Source organism: Tauraco erythrolophus, chromosome 16 (genome assembly GCF_009769465.1).
Source record: "Tauraco erythrolophus isolate bTauEry1 chromosome 16, bTauEry1.pri, whole genome shotgun sequence".
Taxonomy (NCBI): domain Eukaryota; kingdom Metazoa; phylum Chordata; class Aves; order Musophagiformes; family Musophagidae; genus Tauraco; species Tauraco erythrolophus.
In genome coordinates, this window is record NC_141480.1 from 6,804,902 (window position 1) to 6,827,371 (window position 22,470).

The 22,470-nt window shown below is 55.3% G+C and overlaps 1 protein-coding gene across 1 annotated transcript; it reads left to right on the top strand.

Moving 5' to 3' along the window:
* The first annotated feature begins 3,992 nt into the window (after nucleotides 1-3,992).
* Nucleotides 3,993-20,170, top strand: LOC104381561 (proton-coupled amino acid transporter 1). Its single transcript, XM_009989307.2, has 10 exons — nucleotides 3,993-4,210; nucleotides 4,926-5,016; nucleotides 6,172-6,260; nucleotides 6,500-6,595; nucleotides 7,333-7,417; nucleotides 9,522-9,740; nucleotides 9,979-10,077; nucleotides 11,566-11,732; nucleotides 15,745-15,914; nucleotides 19,902-20,170. The coding sequence occupies exons 1-10, from the start codon at nucleotides 3,993-3,995 to the stop codon at nucleotides 20,168-20,170; spliced, it is 1,503 nt and encodes a 500-aa protein (XP_009987609.2).
* Nucleotides 20,171-22,470: the final 2,300 nt, after the last annotated feature.

Genomic DNA, 22,470 nt, shown 5'->3' on the forward strand with positions numbered 1-22,470 from the left:
AAATAGTGGGGATGTGGTTTCGAGGTGGGGGAAGTGAAAGTGGTTTTTGGGCTGAGGGGGAACAGGGGGGCAGCGGTGAAGGATGCTGCGGCCAAGGAGCTTGAGCATGAGCAGCCCCGAGGCTGGCTCCTGTGCAAGGGTCACCGCGGGGATGTGCAGGCGCTGCGTTCGGGCACAGAGACACAGCCCCCGCCCTCGGGGGGCACAGCCCCTGGGGTCGTACGGGGGTGTCCGCGAGTTCCCCCCAGTGCCACCTGCTAGCCCGCCTTGCCCAAGGAATAACCCCGCTGCGGGGATGCTCCTCGTTGCCCACGCGTGGAGGGGTCCTGCGCTCCGCCGTGCCCGCATTTGCCCCACTCGTGGCAGCGGGACCCCCCACTCTCTGCAGGGCGACCGCGCTCCCCGCCGCGACCGCCAGGCGGCGCCGCCGCAGTGCCCGCCCCGCCCCGCCCCGCCCCGCGCCTTCACCGCTCCTCATGCGCAGGCGCGGGCGCCGCGGTCAGCTGAGCTGGCTGTCACGTGACGGCGCGGCCGAGGGAGCGGGACCGGCGGGGACCGCGCGGGGCGGCGGTGCGGTGCGGTGGGGTGGTGAGGTAAGATAGGGTAGAGTAGGGTAGGGTAGGGTAGGGTACGGTACGGTGCGATACAGGGCGATACAGGGCGGGGTGGGACCGGGAACCGGGGCGCCTGCAGAGAGGCGGGAGGGGGCTGGCAGAACGCGGGGGTGCTCAGGGATGCCCAGGGATGGTGGCAGCCCGCGGGGTGCACAGGGACGCGGGGACGCCGGCAGCCTGCGGAGTGCCGGGGGTGCCAGCGTCTGACATGGGTGCTCGGGGGTGCAGGGAGGTGTTGGCAGCTTGCGGGGGTCCCTGGGGGTGCAGGTAGCCTGCAGCAGTGCCTGGGAGTGCCCGGAACTCACATGAGTGCATGGGCACCGGGGGGTGCGTGCTGCTGGTGCCCTATGTGGGTGCTGATGTGCACCCGGGTGTCGGGTGCTGGTAAGGGCGCGGGGTGCTATCGTGGCACGTCTGATTGCGGGGAGGGTGAGCTGGAGGGCGCGGGGGTCCCTGCACTCAGTGGGGTGCTGCTGCGTGGGGGCGCGGGGTGGAGGAGGAGCGAGGCAGCGCGGCTGGGTGGGAGCTGCGGGGGCTCTGTCTGTGCTGAGCACCCTCCGTGCAGGGAGAAGCTGGGCTGGGGGAACCAGGCCGTGCTGTGGAGTGCTGGAAAAGTGAGTCTGGGGGTTACTCTGGGGCTGTGAAAGCACCAGGGCGCACAGGGATGAGAGGACTGATGCTGCGGGGACGCAGCTGGAGCAGCCATCGTGTCTGGAAGGTGTTGTGCCAGCGTGGGCACAGCGCCTGGGGAAGGGGCTCGGCCACAGCCTTCCTGTGGACAGCGGAGTGGGGCAGGGTGGGGAGGGCATCTGGCAGTGCCAGCTGTCCCTTGTGTCTCACTGGGATGGGTTACAAGCAGCACCTTGGAAATAAAGGATTTGACATGTGTGATGGGAAGCAGCAGTGAGTTTTGCTGTGCAGCTCGCTTTTCCAGAAGATTTCGTGTTACCTGTTCTGCACGCAGCCCCTGCTTGGCTGGGGAGAGCTGTCAGGGTCAGCAGCAAGTTGCATCTTGCTTTTGACTTCTGGCGTGGGGTTGTCACTCTAAGGGACAAATTGCTGTCACCACCCCGCCCAGATTTCCTGGGTGCTTCCCTCACCACAGTGAAATTGTTTGTGTGCGTAGGGGAAAAAAGAACGCACATGGACGTGGCCAAGGAGAGAGTTTAAAGTAGAAACCAAATGTGGCTGTCCCTGTCTTTGCTCTTTGTAATGAGTAGCAAATGATGTGGTGGTTTTTTATGATTTGGTTTGAAATATTCATTGTGTGGATAGGACAAGTTTTGCAGCTTCTTCTTGTTGATTGCGGGGGAGCCGAGTGCTCGCTCCCTGCTGCTATGCAACCTTTAATCCAGGCACAAAGAAGGCAAGTCACGATGAACGCATCTCCCTGGCTCTTCAAAGCAAGAAGCAGCCAGGCCTGCTTGGGGGGAGGAAAAAATAAATCACGGGGAGCAATTAGGCAGACTGATGTGACTGTGTTGTGTTTTATCTGGAGGCCCTTCAGATAACATGTAGACCATCTTTGGGGAGGGATATCCATGCCTGACCCAACCCTGGCACCCCATCTGCCTGCTGTCCGTGCCCACTGCCAGCCCTTGGTGCCTGGACCAAGCTTCCCAAGTCTGTCCACTGCCCCTCGGGCCCGTCACTGATGACAAATAGCTTCTAACGCTTTCCTTGTGTAAACTCACGCCGCTGCTCTTCCTGGTCCCTGCCTCACCGCGTCGCCCTGCCCATGGCAGAACTGGTTCAGCGCGTGATTACGTGGCCCGGCTGGGCAGGAGTGAAGCATGTGCTGCCTTTGGCTCTGTGGTGCATGTCTGCATCCCAGCTTGCCTGGGCTGGAGGCTGGTATTGCGTGGGACGGGATGGACTGGCCCTGCTTTCTGCTGCCAGCGTTGCCTGGTGCTGCAGGAAATAAAGCAGCACTGCTGGGTGTTGCTGTGGCCCATGTAACTGCTCCCGAGCAGCTGGGATCTGGAGCAATCATCCAGAATTGAGCAAGGTCTCTTACTCCCTGCTTCCCTTCTGGCTGCAAGGCTGGACTCTACCACTGACTGCAACTTTTGGCTTTTTTTTTTTTTTTTTGGCATGTAACAGCCCAGTTTGCAGAGAGCAGTGATGAGTGGGGATGCCTGGGGGGGTCTGGGGATGGAGCAGGACCTGAGCAGCCTGGGCTGAGCTCTCCCTGCACGGCCAAATGTTTCAGTCTGTGCTGGCTGCTGTCCCATCGTGCCGGGGCCGCATCCTGCGGTCACTCGCGTGACCCAGCGGGCACCCGAGGAGCCGTCTGACAGGAAACGAGCCCGTTTGCAGTAGCGATATTTCTCTGCAGTTTCCACTTGGCCCTGGGCTGGCTCCTCACTGGCACTGAGGGATGGGATTGGGAGGACTGGGGCTACTGGGGCGAGGGTGATGCCTGGGGTGGTGACAGCCCAGAGGAACCTTGGGGCAGGCACCACATAGCCCAGCTGTAAGACAGGAGGCTGATAGATAATTTCCCTGCCTCCGGTGCTCCTTCCTGGCAGGTACCTAGGGTGCTGGGTGCAGCTGCGGGGCTGGAGAAAGCAAAGGCTCTTTTTGGGAAGGGATGGACAGGTTGTGCAGAAGCAACAGGAGCTCCTTGGGTCATGTGTGGGAATTAAACCAGCTGACTGCTTTCCAGTTGAAGGCAGAAGGCTTGTGTCCTTGGTGAGGGCTTGTGCTGGTGCTCCTGGCTTGCAGGACCGTGCTGGGGTTTTCGCTGGAGCAGGAGGTCCGGATTGTGCAGGTGCCTCATCCTGGGAAGCTCCTGAGTCCCCATGGCACCTCTGTGGCTCTGAAACCTTTGGGGTGGGCAGTTTGCTGTCAGCCCGTGGGCTGTGCTCCTGCCTGATGGAGCATAATCAGTTATTTTTAAAATTCTTTTTAATAAAAAATTTCCAATTAAAAAAAAGAAAAGAGAGAAGTTGGGAAACTTTTGCTTCCCTGACAAGAGCAAGACGTTCCCTTGCAGCAAACTGTGTGTGGGTTAAAAGTGGTTACCCTTTTCTGGCCATCCTCTTGACAGCCCTAGTCCGGAACACCAAGGCTGGGGACACACTGCCAGTGTGTCCTCCCTGCCCCGCTTGCCACCCTTAGAGCAGGGCTACGCAGGTCCCTTGCCTGATGTGAAGCGGGTTGCATCCTGGCTCTGCCTGCAGGATCCCAAGCCCATCCTGCCTGGGTGTGCCTGAGTCGGGGGCAGGAACCTTCGGGATGAGCCAGTGGGAACATGCCGTGCCCCTTTGACCTTGGGACATGCCGGCTCTGTGATTGCTTGGGCGGGAGTGCGTTGCCCTATAAAAGTCGTGGAGGGGACCTTGCTCTGGCAGTATGAGCTAGTCTGTCTGCGCGATGGCTGATCCCAAGGAAGCTGAGAAGGGGGGTGTTGAGCTGGGTCCCCCTAATGCAGCTCCCTCCGCAGGGACCATGTCCACCCGACGCCTCCGCAGCGAGGACTACAATGACTACAGCTCCACGGATGTCACGCCGGAGGGAAGCCCGCCCGATGGCATGAATGGCTTTGCCCACCCAGAGTCCTACCAGCGCTTTGGGGAGACCAATGGGACAACGTGAGTGATGCTTCCCTTGCTCCTGGGCTGGCCCAGCATCCGGGGAGGGCGTAGGGGGTAACAGCGGCTCCCTGCCAGCTTTGCTGGAGGATAGTGGAGCTGTGGTTTTATGGGGACTCCCTCCTAGGGATGGCGAGGGCAGAGCTGGGGTGCTGGCACCAAGCGAGCAGCTGTCCCAGTGTCTCGCTCTCTGGTGGAGCTGAGCTTGCCAGCAGCGGGAAGTGTTTAATGCTTTTCCCAATATTCCCCTGCTCCAGCTTAGTTCAATGGGGAGCCGTGGAAAGCAAACAGCATGTCCAGCTTCAGAGGGTCCACGGGCATGTTGCAGCCATGTCCTGAGGGCTTCATCATGCCTTGTTCACTCAGGTAGGCAGAGGATGCTGTCTCTGCTCAGGGGAGACTGATTCCTTCAACTCGGAGACCTTCTTGTTGTGCAGCCCTTTGGTGCTGAGCTGCGCTCGCCCTGAGTTTTGCCTTGAAGGCAGTTTTGCAAATGCCCACCTAAAATCTGTTTTTTGAGTCTTTGCCTCCAGTCCTTCCTTGATGCCACTGGACTGAGCTGGGTTCAGGGGACAGGCCCTGGACCTCCATATGCATTTCCTGCAGCAGCTCAGAGCGGCACCTGGACCCTGAGCAGGACGAGCTGAGGGCTGAAACTGCATGGTCTGGACGCGGGTGTCTCCTGGTGGTCACCTCTGCATCTTCTCTCCCTCAGGTGGTACCAGACCCTGATCCACCTCCTGAAGGGGAATATAGGCACGGGGCTGCTGGGGCTGCCTCTGGCTGTGAAGAACGCCGGCCTCCTGGTAAGGCAGCTCTCAGCCCTGCTGTGCGGGAGCTCGTGGGGCAGGGTGACCTCAGGGTGTCGGGCAGCTTACATGGACGGTGTTAGGCTGGACTCCCTGCCAAGATGCCTCTCAGTGCTCGGTGGCCTGTGAGCATTTGGACCCTGGGCTCTGTGGCTTGTTTCGTTTGCTGCTGAGACTGTTCTTGCCGCTCCTGTGTTGAGCTGGCTGGTCTTGAGTTCAGTGTGTGAGTTGGGGCTGTGGCTGCTTCTGCTGGGGTCAGGCAGGGTGCTGGGTCTGTGCCTCCACACCCAGCTGGGTGTTACCTTCCGGCCCCTCTGGCATCAGCCCCTTTCTCTGAAAACGCTCTGCTCGGGTGGCATCTCCTCGCCCTGGTCCTGTGGATGGCAGGTTCAAAACGACCTCCACCTCTGTTCGTCCCAGCTGGTCTGTGCTGAGTGTGCTGTGTGCCTCCTGAGGGTCCTACGAGCACAGCACGCATGTGATGAGCCCCATCGGTCAATGGTTAAGGCTGGTGATAGGAGATGGCAGCATGCTTCTCTCTGTGGGGTTTCATGTGGGCTGGCCCACCCTTGCAGTTCTGGCTGTGTCAAGATCAGTGGATGTGCTGCAGCTTTGCTGCCTGAGGGCTGACATTGCTCTTGGAGGTCAAACAGCAGCCCCCAGCCACTGTCACATGTCCCCCTGACTTCTGTCCTGATGCCCAGCTCCTCTGTGTCTGCATCATGCCTGCCTGTGTGAGAGGTGGGAGCACCTTGCTGCTCTGTACTGGGTTTCCTCACCCAGCATTCCTGTTGTTCAGATTGAAAAAATAAAAAGAATTAAAAAAGAAAACTTCCTTCCTTTGTCTGGACCACGACCTCTTGTCACTGGTATAAGAGCGATGCGCAAGACAGTTTGAAAAACAATCCTGGAGGTGCTTTGCTACACCCAGACTGCCCCAACTTGCTTCTTTTGTATCATCGCTGCCAAGCTCGTGGCATTCTGTGGGGTTACTTGGTCCTGGGGGGCTGGTTCCCAGGAGCAGCACCTCAGCTCCAGTTCAGCCTCCAGCAGTGTTTTGGCTCACGGAGCCCATGGTTTTTGTCTGGAAGCCATCGTGCAGCTCTGCATTTGGCCGTCAGAGTGCAGCCTTCCCCCTCTCTTCCCCTGCAGCTGGGTCCTCTGAGCCTGCTGGTGATGGGAATCGTGGCTGTACACTGCATGGGCCTCCTGGTGAAATGTGCCCATCACTTGTGCCACAGGTAAGGAATGACTCCCCTTTTCGGCACTGCTGCTCCTACAGCTCTTCCTTCCTTCCCAACAAGCCCTGTGTTTTTTCTGAAGGCTCCTAGCAGCAGGTTGCCTGTGTTAAAGCCTCAGTTGGGAACTGCCTCTGGGCTTTTCCACAGGAACTGTTTTCGCATTAATGCCATTGTTTGCCTTGGGAACCAGCAGACGAGGCTGATGTGACATCCCTTTTCTCTCTCTCTTCTCTTGACAGGTTCCAGAAGCAGTTTGTGGACTACGGAAATGCCATGGTGTACGCACTGGAGTCAACTCCCAGTGCTTGGCTGCGAACACATGCGGTCTGGGGAAGGTACCTGTTCCCCACCTCCAGTCAGGGACTCAGCTTTAAGCCCATCATGTGCTGCAGCCGGGACAGAACAACTGCCTGGTCTCTCAGCTGTGTTGGCAGATGAGCACAAATGACATAACATTTTATTGGATTCACCTGCCCTGAGTGTTCCTGGGGGATAACATTGAGGTCTTTGACTCAGTCCTGTCCCCAACCGGATATGGCTTATGCTAAAGGGGTGGGAGAAGTAGGTCTCCACAGCATAACAGAGGGGTAGATAACATGTACTGCAGTGTTGGCCCATTGTTAAACACTGAGCATGTCTAATGGCTGCTCCCAGGGATGCTGCCAGCCCTGTGGATGTCCCACATCGCATCGCACAGGTCATTACACATCAGATGCTGGGAACATCCACCTCTTCTTGTATCTGGAAAGTGTTGTCTCCAGCTGTGGCAATTCAGCAGCAAACTGGAGATGCTAAACCCAAGGGGGTGACTTTCCTCCTGAGGCTGGTCCTGACCCTGTGGTGGGGATGGGAGCTGGGGAGATCAGGGAGCCTGAGGGCTGCGAAGTTAGATGGAAATATGATCCTTTTCCCTGAGCACTGAGGAGAAGCGAGCTGGGTGTGATCTGACCCGCACATCTCAACCCCTTGGGAGAGCAGCATGGCTGCAGCGTTCGAGTGCAGCCCCAAGCAACCTGAGTGGGCTCCTGGTTCTGTATGGCCTGGCTAACAAATGGCCTTGTTTCTTTTCTAGGCGTGTAGTGGAACTCTTCCTGGTCGTCACTCAGCTGGGTTTCTGCTGCGTGTACTTCGTCTTTATAGCTGACAATCTGAGACAGGTTAGACTTACTCCCTCCTTCGTGAGCAAGGGGAAGGCGAGAGGGGGTGTGGAGGTGCTTGGGTTTTCCTTAGCTCCTGTGTCGCAGCCCTGTTCTCCACCAAAGGTCTGGTTTTCCGTAGCTAATACTACTCAGGAAGGTACTGCTCCTCTGCCTGGGAGTTTTGGAGGATCAGTTTTCCTGTTCAAACAGGGCAGGTTTGAGAGTCCCTGTGAGCTTGCTCCGCGTGCAGAGGCGCTGGAGCCATCCGTCTCACCCAGGGCAAGCGGGGCTATTCCTAGTGAGGGAAGGCAGGAGAGTGGTGAAAGCAGAGGGATTGTGCCCCTGATGTCCTGCCCACCTCGGTTAATTGGTTTATTGATACTCTGTAGATGGTAAAGTGTAATGGGTACCAGGACCTGCTGTGAGCCTCTCCCCTCTTTCTTGGACCTATTTGCATTCCAGTTTCTTGTCTCATCCTGTGGCTCTGGAGCTTATTTACATCTTTAGGGAAAGAGTTTCCTCCTGCCAGGTGTTGTGAGGAAATAAACAGAAACCCTGGACCGTTTGGCTGGCTCCTGTGCTGTGAGAAACTGGGAATAACAAGTCCCTGTTGCCACCCTCCACTGTCTCGGTGCCTCGCAGGCACTGCTCGGTGTTATTCCCCCGTGTGCTCCTGCTCTTCTCTTGCAGCAGTGGTCAGGTTGCTACTGCCACAGCCGTGCCCTTTGCCAGCTCTTCTCTGATGCCCATCAGCTTCAGAGGTGGCTCCCGGGGAGCAATGGGGCTCTGCCGGTGGGTGGCGAAGGATGGATGGGCTCTGTCTCTGCTCCCGGAGCAGCAGCCGAGGAGATTCCCTTTGTGCTGCCCTGTGGGATGGCTGGGAGGAGTAAATGGTTGAACATTGGTGATATGATGCCAACAGATCTGAGAATCAGGAGCGTATATGGAGCTGGGCTGCTGCTGGGCCTCTGGTCCCTGCAAAAGGCTTCCTGTTGTGATTTCAAAGTGGGCTTCTTTCTGCTTGGCCCCTCGCAGCAGAGACTGAAGGCTGGCTCAAGCCGTAAAGGAAATGTGCAAAAACTTGCAAATCTAACCCATTCTAGGCCACAGCTGAGAAACTCCTTGGCTTCAGTTTTGGAATTTTTTGGGTGGGGAGAGAGGAGCATTGCTTGTTTCTTTTTGTGGTGGGAATGGCGTGTTCGATGGGGAGCGATTGTGCAGGTGGTACCTCAGGCGAGGTGCTGCTCTGCTGGGCAGAACTTTGGTTTGGAAAATGGCTCTGGAGCAAGCTGCAGAGAGGCAGGGCAGGCTGGGGCTTGAGCAGTGCTGCCCTGTGGGTGCATGGCTCTTGGCTGCCCTCTCCCACAGAGGATGCTGATTTGTGTAGAAGCTCTTTAGCCTCTTCTCCGGGCAGGACTTGCTCTGGAGCAGGTTAAAATAGTTTGCAGGCAGTCCTTTGCTGCAGATGGAACCTGATAACCGAACCAACTTGGTCGTGGTTGTATGGGTGATCCACAGCATGCCCGTGCTCTTGGGAGGAATGGCTCAGCCACCTGGTTCCTGGGGCAGAACTCTCTAGAGGTGAGCACGTGGCCTGGAGTGCCTTTGGAATGAAAGACCCAAGGAAAGGATGATTTCCCCTGAAGAAAGTGAAGTCAGGGGCCAGCAGTAGCTTCCAGATGTCCTTGCATGGGAACAGGGTGCTGAGCAGCTGAAGGAATGCGTGACATTGAGTGTAAAGTGGTGCAGCAAGAGGAAAAAGGAGGAAATAGCACTTAATGCTTCTTTCCTCTCTTCTCAACTGGCCATGTGGGCAGCGCAAACCAACCTCCACCCTTGGCGTGCTCGGCTGCTGGGTTCACGTGCTCAGCGAGCCTGGGCTTGGGCAGGTTTTGCTGTCTCAGCTCAGATGCTGTATCTAGTCCCACCTCTTCTCCTAGCCAGGTAACAGGGAATTGCTTCAAAACTACCTGAAAACCCATGTTGCTTTGATTTTAATCGGCTAGCTGTGTTTGAAAGTGAATTGGTGGGGTAGTATTCTGACCCACCTGGGACGGACTACTGGGATCTGTGGCTCAGACCTGTGCGATGAGGTTCATCGAACCTTCCTGTACTTCCCCAGGTCGTATCTACAGCAAACGGGACCACCAATGACTGCAGCTTGAACAAGACAGTGACCTCGACCACCACCATGGATTCCCGGCTGTACATGCTTTCCCTGCTGCCTTTCGTGGTGCTGCTCACGTTCATCCAGAATCTCAAGGTCCTGTCAGTCTTCTCCATGCTGGCCAATGCAGCCATGCTTGTCAGTCTCATCGTGATCTACCAGTACGTCGTCCAGGTATGTGCGTTGGGCTCCTCTCTGTCATTTCCGTCATGTCCCATGTTTTGGCAGGTGGAGGGAGCTCGACAGTGGGATATTTGCACGCCGTGGGGTGCTGCTCATTCCCATGTGCATGGTGGTTACTCTCTGCTCCACAGGGCTTTCCCTGCAGCGTGAGGCTGCAACAGGGAGTGATGGGAGTGGGCCAGGTCCTTCCCATCCTCCTTGCATCTGAACTGTGTGGGCTTTTTTCCAGAACATTCCTGATCCCAGTGACCTGCCTCTAGCAGCAGCCTGGAAGACCTACCCTCTGTTTTTTGGCACTGCGATGTTTGCTTTTGAAGGCATCGGGGTGGTAAGTTGGCGTGTGGCAGTGCGGCTGCCTGCATGGGAGGCTCAGCCCGTGCTGGGGCTCGCCGCAGCACCTGCTTTGTGTTGCAGCTGTATTTGCAGATGAACTTCTCTAACAGTAGCCTAAATTCTGGATGATGCTTTTAGCTTTAGCCTCCAGGCTATCTCCTCGGTCAAACCCTGTTGCTTCCATCTGAGGCTAGAGGAGCACATGCTCCAAACCTTAGGAGGTTGTTGGTGCTTTGAAGGTGACTGTATCTGGCAGTAGATTGGACTCTGCTGGGAATGGCACTGGCACTGGCAGCTGCCTTTGGCTCTGCTGGCTGACCTGTGGAGTAGGAATCATCCTGACTTTTGTTACCAGGCTGGATCCTGAAGTGGGAAGCCAAAAAGCATGACACAAAAAAATGTGATCCATTCCTCCCCACCTTGCTGCAGAGGTACCATGATCTCCCTCCAGGAGCTGTGTGGCCCCAGCTTGCTGTGGGGCTGGATTTGCATGTGCCTCTTTTACTGGATGCTGTAAATAGACTAGCTGTGTCTGCGGAAAAAAAAGCTGGACGAGTGGGTGGAGAGCTTAATGGCTCACTAAGATGTTGTGGGTTGTTTCTGGGAGCAACCTTTAAAAGAGGAAAAAAATGTTTTAATCTCTTAATATAAGCTGGCTATGTAAACACAGAGCTGGTGAGGGCCAAATCCATTACAGGAGGAATGTTTACTGAATGCTGTGCCCAGGGCAGAGGGCTCTTGCCGGCAGTGAGGCGCAAATGCTGTCTTCCTCGTGTGACTTGGAGGCGGGAAAGCAAATAAAAGCTGGTCCTGCCTCCTCAGCAGCTCTGCCACTGTGTCTCTTCTTGAAATCCCCACCACTCAAGGACAGCTATAAAAATATTTGCTGAAGCCTTATATTTGACAGCAAGTGTTAGTAGAATAGAGGTGAGGAACTTTCCTCTGTCCTTTCTTTTTCTTTTTTTTTTTTTATTGTCCTGCCTGTTTGAAATCTGTCCAGACAAATTTGATAGGAGAGGAGAAAGTGTCTTGGTCTTTCCAGGGTCTGCTGCAGAAAATAAGACAATTTATCATGATGAGCCTGTCCCCGTGGGCATGGCTGGGCTGTTTTGGGGTGCAGAGTGTAATGCAACCAAGGTATGGGGTGAATGGCACCATCCCAAGGTGCCAGGCAGCAGTGGGCACAGCTCCTTCCAAGAGGAGGGAACAGATTCCTTCGTTAAGTCAAAGGCATGAGTGACCCTGCTGGGGGCTTGCTGTGCCAGGTGTGAAGGTCTCAAATAGGAGCACAGAAATCAGATCTCCAGTACAGTGGCTTTTTCAGCTGGGCTCTCTGGGCTCCATGTGTGACTATCCTGTCCCCTGGCATGGCGAGCTGTGCTTGGCCATGGGGCTGCCCCTCCTGCTTTCTGGGGCTGAGGGGGAGACAGGAACAGGAGTGACCTGCTGCTCTGTCGTCATCCTCCTCCTCCTCGTCTTCCAGGTGCTGCCTCTGGAAAACAAGATGAAGAGCCCCCGGCAGTTCCCAGTCGTCCTCTATTCAGGGATGGCCATTGCCACAGTCGTGTACATCAGCCTGGGTGTCCTGGGGTACCTGCGCTTCAGGGCAGACATTCAGGCCAGCATAACGCTCAACTTGCCCAGCTGCTGGTGAGTCTCCGTGGGGAGCTGAGGGAGGAGGGACCCAGCCACAGAAGTGTGAGAGGGGGCAGTGGAGTACGTCGCTCCTTAGGAGAACTAATCTGGGTCAGCATGGGGAAGAATCAACCATGCTGTAGCCAGATTGTTGTCTGATGTACAGGGTGGTGAGGCTTCTTGCTGCAGTGTCTCAGCTTGGTCTTGGCTCTGCAGCTCGTGCTGCTTCCTTGGGGTCCCTCGTGGTCCCTGCCTGGGTAGGTGCAGCTCCTGCCTTTTGGAGCCTTGCAGGTGTTTTTGGGGGCTAAGCAGCACTCTGGCTGGCAGATGTTGAACACATCTCCCATGCGACCGTATCAGAAGGTTGTTGAATTGTGCAAAAACCCCTTCTTTTCCTCAAATGAAGCACATGGAAAAACTCACCCAAAGCTGGGATCTCCCAGAGAGGGGATGAGATGTGACATCTCCACGTGTGGGCTGCATTCCTTGTTTGCAGCCCTGGAGCTCAAACTCCCACTGCTGGGCTCCGTGTTGTGCCTGGATGCGGCTCACCTCGAGCCAACACTTTGCCTGTGAGCGCTGGTGCCGTGAGGATACCCCTTCCTCACCCTCTGAGTTGCAGAGCTCAGCTCTCTAAACCTGTCTGTCCTTCTCCGGGATCTGTCGAGGCCTCTCGAGATGCTCTGGTCGCTGCCTGGAGCCCTGCGGAAACACACATGGCCTCACCCTGTCCCTGCTTACCTGGAGGGGTTTGTTTCTCCTCTGCTGGGGCTGGTGGCTGTTGCAGCAGCTGGCCTGCGTGCTGGGCTGTCCTGAGGGTGAGTGGTTGCTCAATGTCGTGGCTCTGTATTCTTCCTGGAGGAGAACTGCAAAGTCTCTCTTGCCTTTGAGACAAGAAGTGTGGAGCATGGAAACATTGAGAACAGATGCCTCTTCCAGCTTGTTCCACTTGGGATTATTTGGAAAAGTCCTGAAAAACCCATCTCTGTTGCTTCTTATGACAGGCTGCTTTGGGGTGTCTGTGTGGCAGGACATGGTGCTGGCAGGTGAGGAGGAGCTGGAAAGAAGCTCTGCTCTGTGTGCTGCAGAAGTACCAATTGCACGGCAGCACCTCCTGCGCCTTGGTGTGCAGCTGGGGCTGAGGGCTGGCTTTGTTGCCATGAGGCTTCTTGGAAAGCCGTCTTGTGGCAACACGTTTTTTCTGGGTTTGCCTGGGAGCTCTCTGAAGTTCAACAGCTTCTCTTTGATATCTCTGCTGGCTTGAAATCCTCCAAGAGACCAGAGTGAGAACTGGAGCTGGGGGTGCCTGTTCCCCTCCCCAGCCCACCCTCTCTGCTGTTAGCAGCTGCCCAACACCGTGCAGCGTGACTCCCCACTGTTGAAGTGGACTTGGGCAAGATGCAAATTTTGAGTCACTGGTGGGCTTCCACATGCTGACCTTGTAGAGCTCCGCAGCTGGGGCTCTGGAGAAAGCAAAGATTAAAAAAAAAAACAAACAGAACTTGTTTTTGGTTTAATTATTGCTGTGTGAGTTTCTTTCAATTAGAGTGCATGGACTTCTGTTCGTGCTGGATCTGTGTAGTGACTGAACTGCTGGGTGTTGGTGTGGCAGAAGGTCCTGCTCCTGCTGAGAGCCTTGCCTTGTCCCTTGCAGGGGCTGGGAGCTCTGCTGGGTCCCTGCTCTCAGCGAGAAGGGATGGTGCTGGTGGAAAAACATGCCTGTGTTGTAGGGAGATCTGAATCCCACCATATGTGAATCCCATCAGCTCAGTGAGCTGAAGTGAATTGTGGAGTGGATGAAATGCTGCTGCTGCTCCTGAAGGTAGAAAGCAGGTCAGATCCAGGTCTTGGGCTCTGCAGGGCGCTGGGTCACACCACAGCCTGTAACATCTGCCGACCTGTAATGCTGCCTGGGGGCTTCTGCGGGAAACCTCAGCTTTGTCTGCTCTAAAGGGTGGCATTCCCTTAGAAGAAGGTAACGGAATTTCTGTGACTCGCTAGGCTACAGAAAGATCCGATTTCTTTTTAGGAGTATCCACACTTTCTGTCAAAGTACTTTTCTGAAAAAAACTGTGGAGTTTTTTGGACAGGGAGAAGAGAATAGCCCTTTGGCAGCAGTGCCTGGGGAACCCCTGGTGTGTGGCAGGGCTCCCGGGGTCTGTCCCCGGGGAAGGCGTGCTGCGGGCGTTGTGGCTCGGTGCGCAAAACGCTTCCATGTTCGTGCTTGTCGCTTCCTGGCAGAACATTTGATGGAGGCTGTAGCTATTAGACGTGGAAATGGGTTACCTAAAGTAAGGGCTGGGATACTTGGGCTAAAGCCTTAAGTGCTGTATTTGCTGCGCATTAAACTGTAGGTGGTGGGTGAAGACTTGTTCTTGAAATGAGTGTTTTGCCCATCTCGCTCTGCCTGCGGGTTTTCTCCCCAGCAGTAGGAGGCGTTGGGCTGCAGAAGCTGGTCATAAGGGCTGTGAGTGAGAAGTTGTGGGGTTTGCCTGCAGTGTGGAAGACGAGATGAGGATTGTGGGGGAGATGCTGCGTCCTTCCTTGGCTGTAGCCATCACCCAGAGGTATCTAGAAGAGATCTGATGTGTGTGTTGGGAGTCGTTGAGTTACAGGATGACTAGGGACTTTTCCAGCCTTGTTTCTTTATAACCACAGCTTCCTCAAACGAGGAGTGTGTCGGTTCCCAGTGCCCAGATCTAACCACGGCCTCTGAAATACTGCAGTGCTGTGCAGAAATCCCACCTTGTGTCCTCAGAAGGGTTGCTTCACCCCACCATCTGAAGAGTGAGGAAATGCTGTAGTGAGGGGGAAGGTGTTTGGTTGCGTATGGCCAGTTGGAGGTAGGTAATGACAGAGCTTACGGTCAAAGGAGCGTGAGCCGTTTCTTGCAGCTTGTCGGGATGGCCTGGTGTGGCTCTGCGGGTTAAGCAGGTGGTTGCTGTGGTTGACAGAGCAATGCCTCTCCAGGGCACTATGTGAACCCGTGTCTTCTGAGGGTCAAGGCTAGTTCTTGAGCTCTTCCTCTTCTTGATGTTTAAAATGCCCTTTGAGCTTGTTGTCCTGATTCTTGACCTGTATGGGATTGGTACCCAACCTTCTTCTGTACCTTTTAAAATAACATCGCTTAATCATGGATTGCCCCAGAGCACTTTATGGCTTTATAGTGTCACTTAATTGAAAATGAAATGATGAGGTATGCAGGCTGTGGGATAGGTGGCTCAAGGCTACTGTGTGCTCAAGTCACGTGTGGTTCAGTGGGTGCACTCTGGACTCTGAGACAGCTTTGTCTTTAGTTTCTCTATGGAATCACAGGATAATTTAGGTTGGAGAGGGCATCATGAGATCATTGGGACCATCTACCTGCTCAAGGGCCAACTTAAATTTTGAATATCAGTAAGGATGGGGGTTTCCCACCTCTCCAGGCACTTGTTCTGGTGTTTACCCTTGGGGATGCAGCTCTGTTCTGTTGCCCCTGGTTGTTCTGCTGTGCAGCTCCCAGAAGAGATTGTCCCCCTTTACTTTCTCTTCATGCTGAACGAGCCCAGGTCTCACAGCCTCTCCTTGCATGTCATGTGCTCCAGCCCCAACTACCTTAGTAGCCTCCATTCAACTTGCTCTGATAAGTCAATGTCTGTCCTGTCCTGGGAGTCTCAAGACTAGATCCAATACTCAAGGTGCAGCTTCACAAGCTCACGAGGTTTCCCAAGGGGAAGCAGCACTTGGGAGGCTGCTGGCCCAGTTCCTGGCCTGAGGATTCCTTACACAAAGCCAAGGCCAAAGCCTCTGATTAGGTGTGGGTTGCCCTGGTTTGGAGGTTGCGCTGTCTCCTTGCTACCTCCTGCACAAGAAAGGTCTTGGTGGATTGAATGCATCACCCCTAATTTTCCAGGAGGGTGTTTAGGAGAGGAGACCATTGGGACACAGAAGTCCTTCTTGGCAGAGCATTCCCCGTCTGCTTTCTGCTGTTGATGTCGTGGGGGCTGGTGCAATAGTGTGTCTCACTGGGTTTCCTTCTCGTTTGCAGGCTGTACCAAGCCGTCAAGCTGCTCTTCTCCTTTGGAATTTTCTGCACGTACGCTGTGCAGTTCTACGTGGCTGCTGAGGTCATCATCCCTCCCATCATTGCCCGGGTGTCGGAGCGCTGGGGCTGGCTGGTCAACCTCCTTCTCAGGGCAGCCCTGGTCAGCTTGACCTGTGAGTAGAAAGCAGCTTGTCTGAGTTCCCCTGCGAGGACGTGGCACCTCCTTCATGCTGTGGGTTGGTGGTGCTGAGAGCCTTCACCCCTCTCCTTGCTGCCTCTGACCCTGCTGCTAAAGCCCTTGCAGCAGGGAGTCTCCTGGACCTTGCTAATGCAAGCCAGTGGGCCAAGGTGGCCTCCAAGGAGCAGCAGCAGTGGTCCTCTGCCCCCTCTGTATGGGACTGGTCTTCTCAGTGGAGTAGTAGTAAACTTCCCACTTCATTTAGAGGTGGCAGATCCCCATGGAGTCTCGGGCCTGAGATCCCCCTGATGGCACTTTTGGGGACTATCAGGTCCCATTGAGCTTTGCATGAAACACTCCCAGCACCTGGTCTGGTGCCAGGGCAGCCCAGACTGGAGGCTGTTTTCTGTAGGCAGCATCCAGCCAGGCTCCTTGAGCCTGCCTGATGGGCACGGCTGGAAAGGGGTCACTGACAGGGAGGGAAGGGGTCTTGCTGTATGTGCACACATTGCAGTGTGTAGCACAGCAGAAGACAACTAAAACCAACACATGGCCTATAAACAAAGCCCTGATGAGCCTGGTGGACCTTTGGGTAAGGCGTGGAGCAAACAGGTGCAGAAGTATCTGATTTTGGCTGGCTTTGGTACCTGAAGACTAAATCCTTGCTGTTGTCAGCACAGCTGAGACGCTTGACTGAGCTCCAAGGCGTCATCTGCTGAAAAAGAGCTTTTCTCCATGGCTTGATGCTGCTGATGCACCAGAGTTGAGCATCAGGGACCTGGCCCCCTGTCCCGGTTGGCTTTGGTTTGGATTTGAGAGGAGTGTGATGCTAACTTGAGGGTGGTGGATCTGCCTGAGAGCAGGGTGCTCTGAGATTCGTTAAAAAAATGTTAGACCTTAATGGCCAGACTCTGCTGCCCTTGCTCTTGCTAGTTATTGTGTTATAGAATCATGGAATCATGTAGATTGGAAAAGACTTTGAAGATCATCAAGTCCACCCATTAACCAAACACTGCCAAGTCCACCACAAAGCCATGTCCCTAAGCACCACCTCTACACCTCTTTTAAATACCTCCAGGGATGGTGACTCAGCCACTTCCCTGGGCAGCCTGTTCCAATGCTTGACAACCCTTTCAGTGAAGAAATTTTTCCTAATACCCAATCTAAACCTCCCCTTGTGCAACTTGAGGCCGTTTCCTCTTGCTCCTATCACTTGTTACTTGGGAGAAGAGACCGACACCCACCTCACTACAGCCTCCTTTCAGGTAGTTGTAGAGAGTGATAAGGTCTCCTCTCAGCCTCCTTTTCTCCAGGCTAAACAACCCCAGTTCCAGCCATCCAGCCAGTTTTTTACCCAGCGAAGAGTATGTCTGTCCAAGCCATGAGCAGCCAGTTTCTCCAAGAGAATGCTGGGGTTGTCAAAAGCTTTACTAAAGTCTGGGTGCACAACATCCACAGCCTTTCCGTTCTCCTCTAAGTGGGTCACCTTGTCATAGAAGGAGATCAGGTCAGTCAAGCAGGACCTGCCTTTCATAAACCCATGCTGACTGGGCCTGATCACCTGATTGTCCGGTATGTGCAGTGTGATGACACTCAAGATGATCTGCTCCATAACCTTCCCTGGCAGTGAGGTCAGACTGACAGGTGCGTAGTTCCCCGGATCCTCCTTCTAGCCCTTCTTGTAGATGAACATCACATTTACTAACCCTGGGTCAACCGGGAGCCCTCCTGGTTAGCCAGGGCTGCTGGTAGATGATGGAAAGTGGCTTGGTGAGAACTTCTGCCAGTTCCCTCAGTACCCTTGGGTGGATCCCATCCAGCCCCATAGACTTCTGTATGGCTAAGCAGTGTAGCAGGTCGCTAACCATTTCCCCTTGGATTATGGAGGCTTCATTCTACTCCTCATCCCTGCCCCATCTCCTCTGTGCTGAGTTCCTGAAACACACTCTCCCTTGAGGCCTGCAGCTGGAGGGACGGTGCAGGGATGAAATCCTGCCATGCTGGACCATGTGCTCTGGCCACCCTGGTGCTGTGGTTGGGCTCGGAGCGTGCCTGCGAGACAGGAGCCTCTCCTGGCAGGCGCTGGGGTGTGCCTGGCTGGAGAAGCAAAGGCTCGGGGTGATGGGATGGCTTTATGCACTGGCAGTGGCTGCACCTCCCATTTGGGGATAGGGAGACCCGAGGTGTTGGTGGAAGGATGGTGCTTCCTTTGTACCTCCTCCCCTTTCCCTTCCATGTAAGAGGTTGCTGTGGCTGTTGGTGAGGATAAAAGCAATTAGGGGGTTTGCACAAATATTCATTGGATGATGGTGTGGCCGCAGAACAAGCCTCCCTCATGGCTTTGGCTTCCAAAGACAGGATGCAATTTGGTGCATGGGTGTCTTTTAAGCTTAGACTTCAAAACCGGCACACTTAAAAACCCTGTGAGTCAATACGTGTGGAAAGCAGGACCGTTGCCCCTGAGGCGCAGGGCTGCAGCTGGCGCTTCAGTTCTGCTTGTTTTAGAGGGGGGTTAATAATAATTTTGTTTACTTTGAGTCCAAAAAGCAGTGTGGGGTGGGCTGAGGATGCTGTTGGTGGTCGGCTGCTGTGTTCTCCCCATGGACTGCTGGAGCGGGTTTGTAGCAGAGACCTGGCAGAGTGCTCCTTTGGCTCTGTGCAGGGCTGAGCACCGGGATGGACAAACTTCATGTCAGCTCAGCAGAGACCTTTGCTGCTGTTCCCCACGGTGGAGGGACGGTTCGTCTCTAGGCTTATCCAGATGACAGCAGGGCTGGAGTGGTGACGATGTGCAGGAGCATTTCTTGTTTGTGTTTTTGCCTGCTGTCAGTCACCCAAGCCTTCCATCTTCTGCAGTGCTGCAGATGATCTTTCCAACAGCCTCTGCCTGTAGCAGATTGCCAGGGAGTGAACACATCCCCACTGTAAGGAGCCCTGAGACATCCTTTCTTCACCAAGACTGTAGCTGCCACAGTTCTAGGTATCTCCTATTTTTAAGCAGAGCTTTCAAAGCAGTAAACCAATTTATTTCTCTTGGTCACTTTGATTAAGCAGTGAAGTCTGCTTGGCTTGCAGAGGATGCTCTTCTGTTGTACAAAGCTCAGGTTGCCTTTTCCTCAGGCTTTGTTTGACCAAAAAGCAGCAGTGATGCTCTTGAGTGCTGAGGTTGCTGTGGATGGGGAGCTTGGTTGGAGGGCACCGCTCCTGGGTGCAAAATGGGACCTTGATGATCCTTTATTTTAAACGTGCTCCCCAGACACCCACACTGTGGTGTCCCAAGAAGAGCCCAGAGGCAGTGGCGGGTATGAATGGGTTGGAAGGAGAATGCACTGTCCCTCCATCCTCCCCTGGCCCCGAGCAGGAGGAGGGGGAGCAGGAATATGCCAGAGTTTGCAGCTGCTCAGTGTGAGCTCTCAGAAGTCTCCCAGGGGGATTTTTCTTGGCTGCAGTTTTTACCTAACAAATGTTTTCCCCCGGGCTGTGCCATACACGCTCTGCTGCTGGAGCAGCTCTAAACGCAAGGAAACCGCACAGGTTTGTTCGGGGTGGGGGATGATGGCTTCTTCCTCCTGCCTCTTGCTTTTATGGGGTTTCTGAGGCTTTATGGCTCCCCAGGTGTGGGGAGCAGGAGCCCTGGCTCTTATGGGGGTGCTGGCAGCACCCCCCCTCTTCTGCCAGCAGCATCTGTTGCTGGGGCACCGGTCCTGCTCAGCCCTGGAGCTCACTGTGGTGGTGCCCGGGGCGACCAAAAGGGTTTGGTCTGTGTGCTGGGCTTCATTAACTCGATGCAACAGCTTAATTGCTTGTTGGGGAAGGGTTGCTGGAAAACATGCAGCCACGTCTTCAAAGCTCTTGTGTCAGGGAAAAGGGCAGAGGTATGATTCAAGCAGATGGCATCGCTGCGGTGGGTTTTTGCTTGCTTTGACTCGGGGAAGGAGAGTTTCTGCTGTTGGAGCTAATGTCGTGTCCGCTCCTTCTCCAGGCGTGTTGGCCATCCTCATCCCACGCCTGGACATCGTCATCTCGCTGGTGGGCTCCGTCAGCAGCAGCGCCCTGGCTATCGTCTTCCCCCCGCTGCTGGAGATTGCCTCCTACTACGCAGAAGGCATGCACCCCCTCACCATCGTCAAGGACATCGCCATCAGCCTCTTCGGCTTCCTGGGCTTCGTGCTGGGGACGTACGTGGCGCTGGTGGAGCTGACTGAGGGTACCGCCACTGTTGTGAATGCCACCAGTGCCGTGGTGCAGTGACGGTCCCTCTGCCCCGCTGGCCCCTCCGGATGCCGTGCTGGGGGCACACGGGCACCGGGTGCTGCCAGTCCCCTGGGAATGGTCTCACCTCTTGGAGATGTGGTGGGTTTGGTCTGCGAGAGGATGGGGCTGTCCTGCATCATGGCCACCCATCTCTGGATGCGGCAGGTCCCATGCTGGGCCCCAGCTGGGGAGCTGGGATCCGGCCCGGGGCTGGGGTGCTGCCTTCCTTGGGGGCTTTTTGGGCAGGTGATACCACAAAACAGCCCCCATGGGCACCTGTGTAAAAAGTCAGTTCGAGAGGTGAGGAATCCTGGGAATGTAGATTTTAATTTAATTTTATTTTTTTTAAATTCCAACCTTTCTGTATTTCCCGTGTCCCTTCATTCAGGGCAGGGAACAGGGACTGCTCCTTTTTTGTGCCAGTTGTTTTTTTCTTTCCTCCCTCAGCACTTTATTTTTACAGCAACAGAGAAACCTCAGCTCAGGTTGGGGAGCGTGGAGCTGCCTCCTCACCCCAGCCCTGCAGGGATGGAGGGCATAGCCCGAGGTGCGGAGCATTCCGAGGCCTCCCAGCTCTCCCACGGTGGGATTCCTGGACATGGGCATTGGCTCCTGCTGTGATCTGGCTCTGTGTCCAGCAGCCTTGAGGGCTGGGCAGGGCCTGGAGCCGGGCACCGGGCATGGCACCTCCCTGGGAGGATTTGCTGAACCCCGACCCACACTTTGAGTAGTGGCACTTTTTTTCCCCATCTAGCGTACGTTCCTAGTGCATGGCTTTGGGAAAGATTAGGAACCAACGTGTGTGGAGAGCAAATGGGCTCTGCCGTAACGAGGGTCTGAGACAGACACCGTTGGCTGGGAGCCTCTCCCTGCGTGGGACGGGATATCCCCGAGGGTCCCCACGTGCTGCCCGCACGCTGCAAAAATACATCGCCTTGTTTACAGTGCCTGAGCTGGCCCTGGCGCACTCCGGCTGCCTCTGCAGGCTCTTGCTGAATGTCAAATCACACACAAAAACCCTGTAATATTTTTATATTTTGTTTTTAATCCTTTCTCTCCTTGTCCTGCTCCCTCCCTGGTGCCATTCTCTGCCTTCGCCCCAGCTCTGCATCCCCTGGTACAAGGCAGCTCTCTGGCACTGCTCCTGTTGCTTCTTGCATCGTGGCTGGTGCATGCCTGGGGGAGATGGTCCCCACCATGCTGCTGCTTTTGCCTTCCTCTCCTTGAGCCCAGGCTTCCTCCTTGGAGAATTTCCTTGCATTTCTGCTGGATTCATTTAAATTTTTTTTAAGACAAGAGAGCAAACACATCCTCCATGGGATGTCTTTTCCTAGTGGTGTGAAAGCCACCTCTCTGCAACGCTCTGTCTGGGCCAATCCCCCCCCCCCCCCTGCTCACGCAGCATCTCCCAAATGCCGGCAGCATGGTGGCTTCCTTTGGAGAGCATTATCCCCATGTCTCCTGGGGGTTGCCAAAGGCTGCTGGTGGTGGTAGGAAAGGAGTGTGAATATAGTGCTGGTGGGCGGCGTTCCCACCTTTGACAGATTGTGAATGAGGCTTGGGGTTAATTTTGGTGTTTGACCTGCTTCTGGGAGGAGAAGGCTGTGCAGGGCAGTGTCCCTGCAGCCTCCCTCCTGGATGTGTGGTGTTCCGGTGTCTTGCACTGTGTCCCCTGTGCTGGCTCTGCTTTGGGTGCTCCATGCTGGTACATGGACCCACGGCCAGGTGCAGGGCGGGTCTGTGCCGTGTCGCTGCTGCTTTCCAGCCCCTTGCCTGCTCGCTGCATCTCTTGGGGTTCACCTTGTCTCCTCCAAGTCTGTGCTGAGGAAGGTTTCGGTGTGTTCTGGCATTACTTGGTTATGGGCAGAGCAAAGCTTTAAGTCAAATCCTCCATCTGGAGGACACTGAGGGGTTAGAGAGGAAACACTTGGGTCTGCGAGGGGGAGCCCGTCGGGAGGGGGCTCCAGGGCACACTGCGGGTGGGAAAAGTGCAATATTCATGTCCATTGCTGTGTGCTGACCTGGTGTGGCCCTTGGGGATGGGGTTTGAGTGCAGAAATGTCCCCCTTGGCAGAAGAGGGCATGCTGTGAGGGGCAGGGGACATCTGATGCCCCCAGCTCTGTCAATACCCTGTGAGAAGGCTGGCCGTGTTTTGGGGAACAGCTGTGTGCCAGGGCATGTCCCCAGCCTGGCACTGGGCATCAGTGGTTTTTTGACAGCACTCCTAGCATCCAAAATCACTTTGCAATCAGTGATGAAGACCTTATTTCTGAGTAGTCTGGGATATCACAGCAGC

What these genes read in the sequence shown, in the direction of transcription:
- LOC104381561 (XM_009989307.2), top strand. Translation starts at nt 3,993, where the DNA reads ATGGCTGATCCCAAGGAAGCTGAGAAGGGGGGTGTTGAGCTGGGTCCC. An exon ending in CTTTTGAAGGCATCGGGGTG is followed by an intron (nt 10,078 to 11,565) that starts GTAAGTTGGCGT and finishes CTCGTCTTCCAG; the next exon opens with GTGCTGCCTCTGGAAAACAA. An exon ending in AGCCCTGGTCAGCTTGACCT is followed by an intron (nt 15,915 to 19,901) that starts GTGAGTAGAAAG and finishes CTCCTTCTCCAG; the next exon opens with GCGTGTTGGCCATCCTCATC.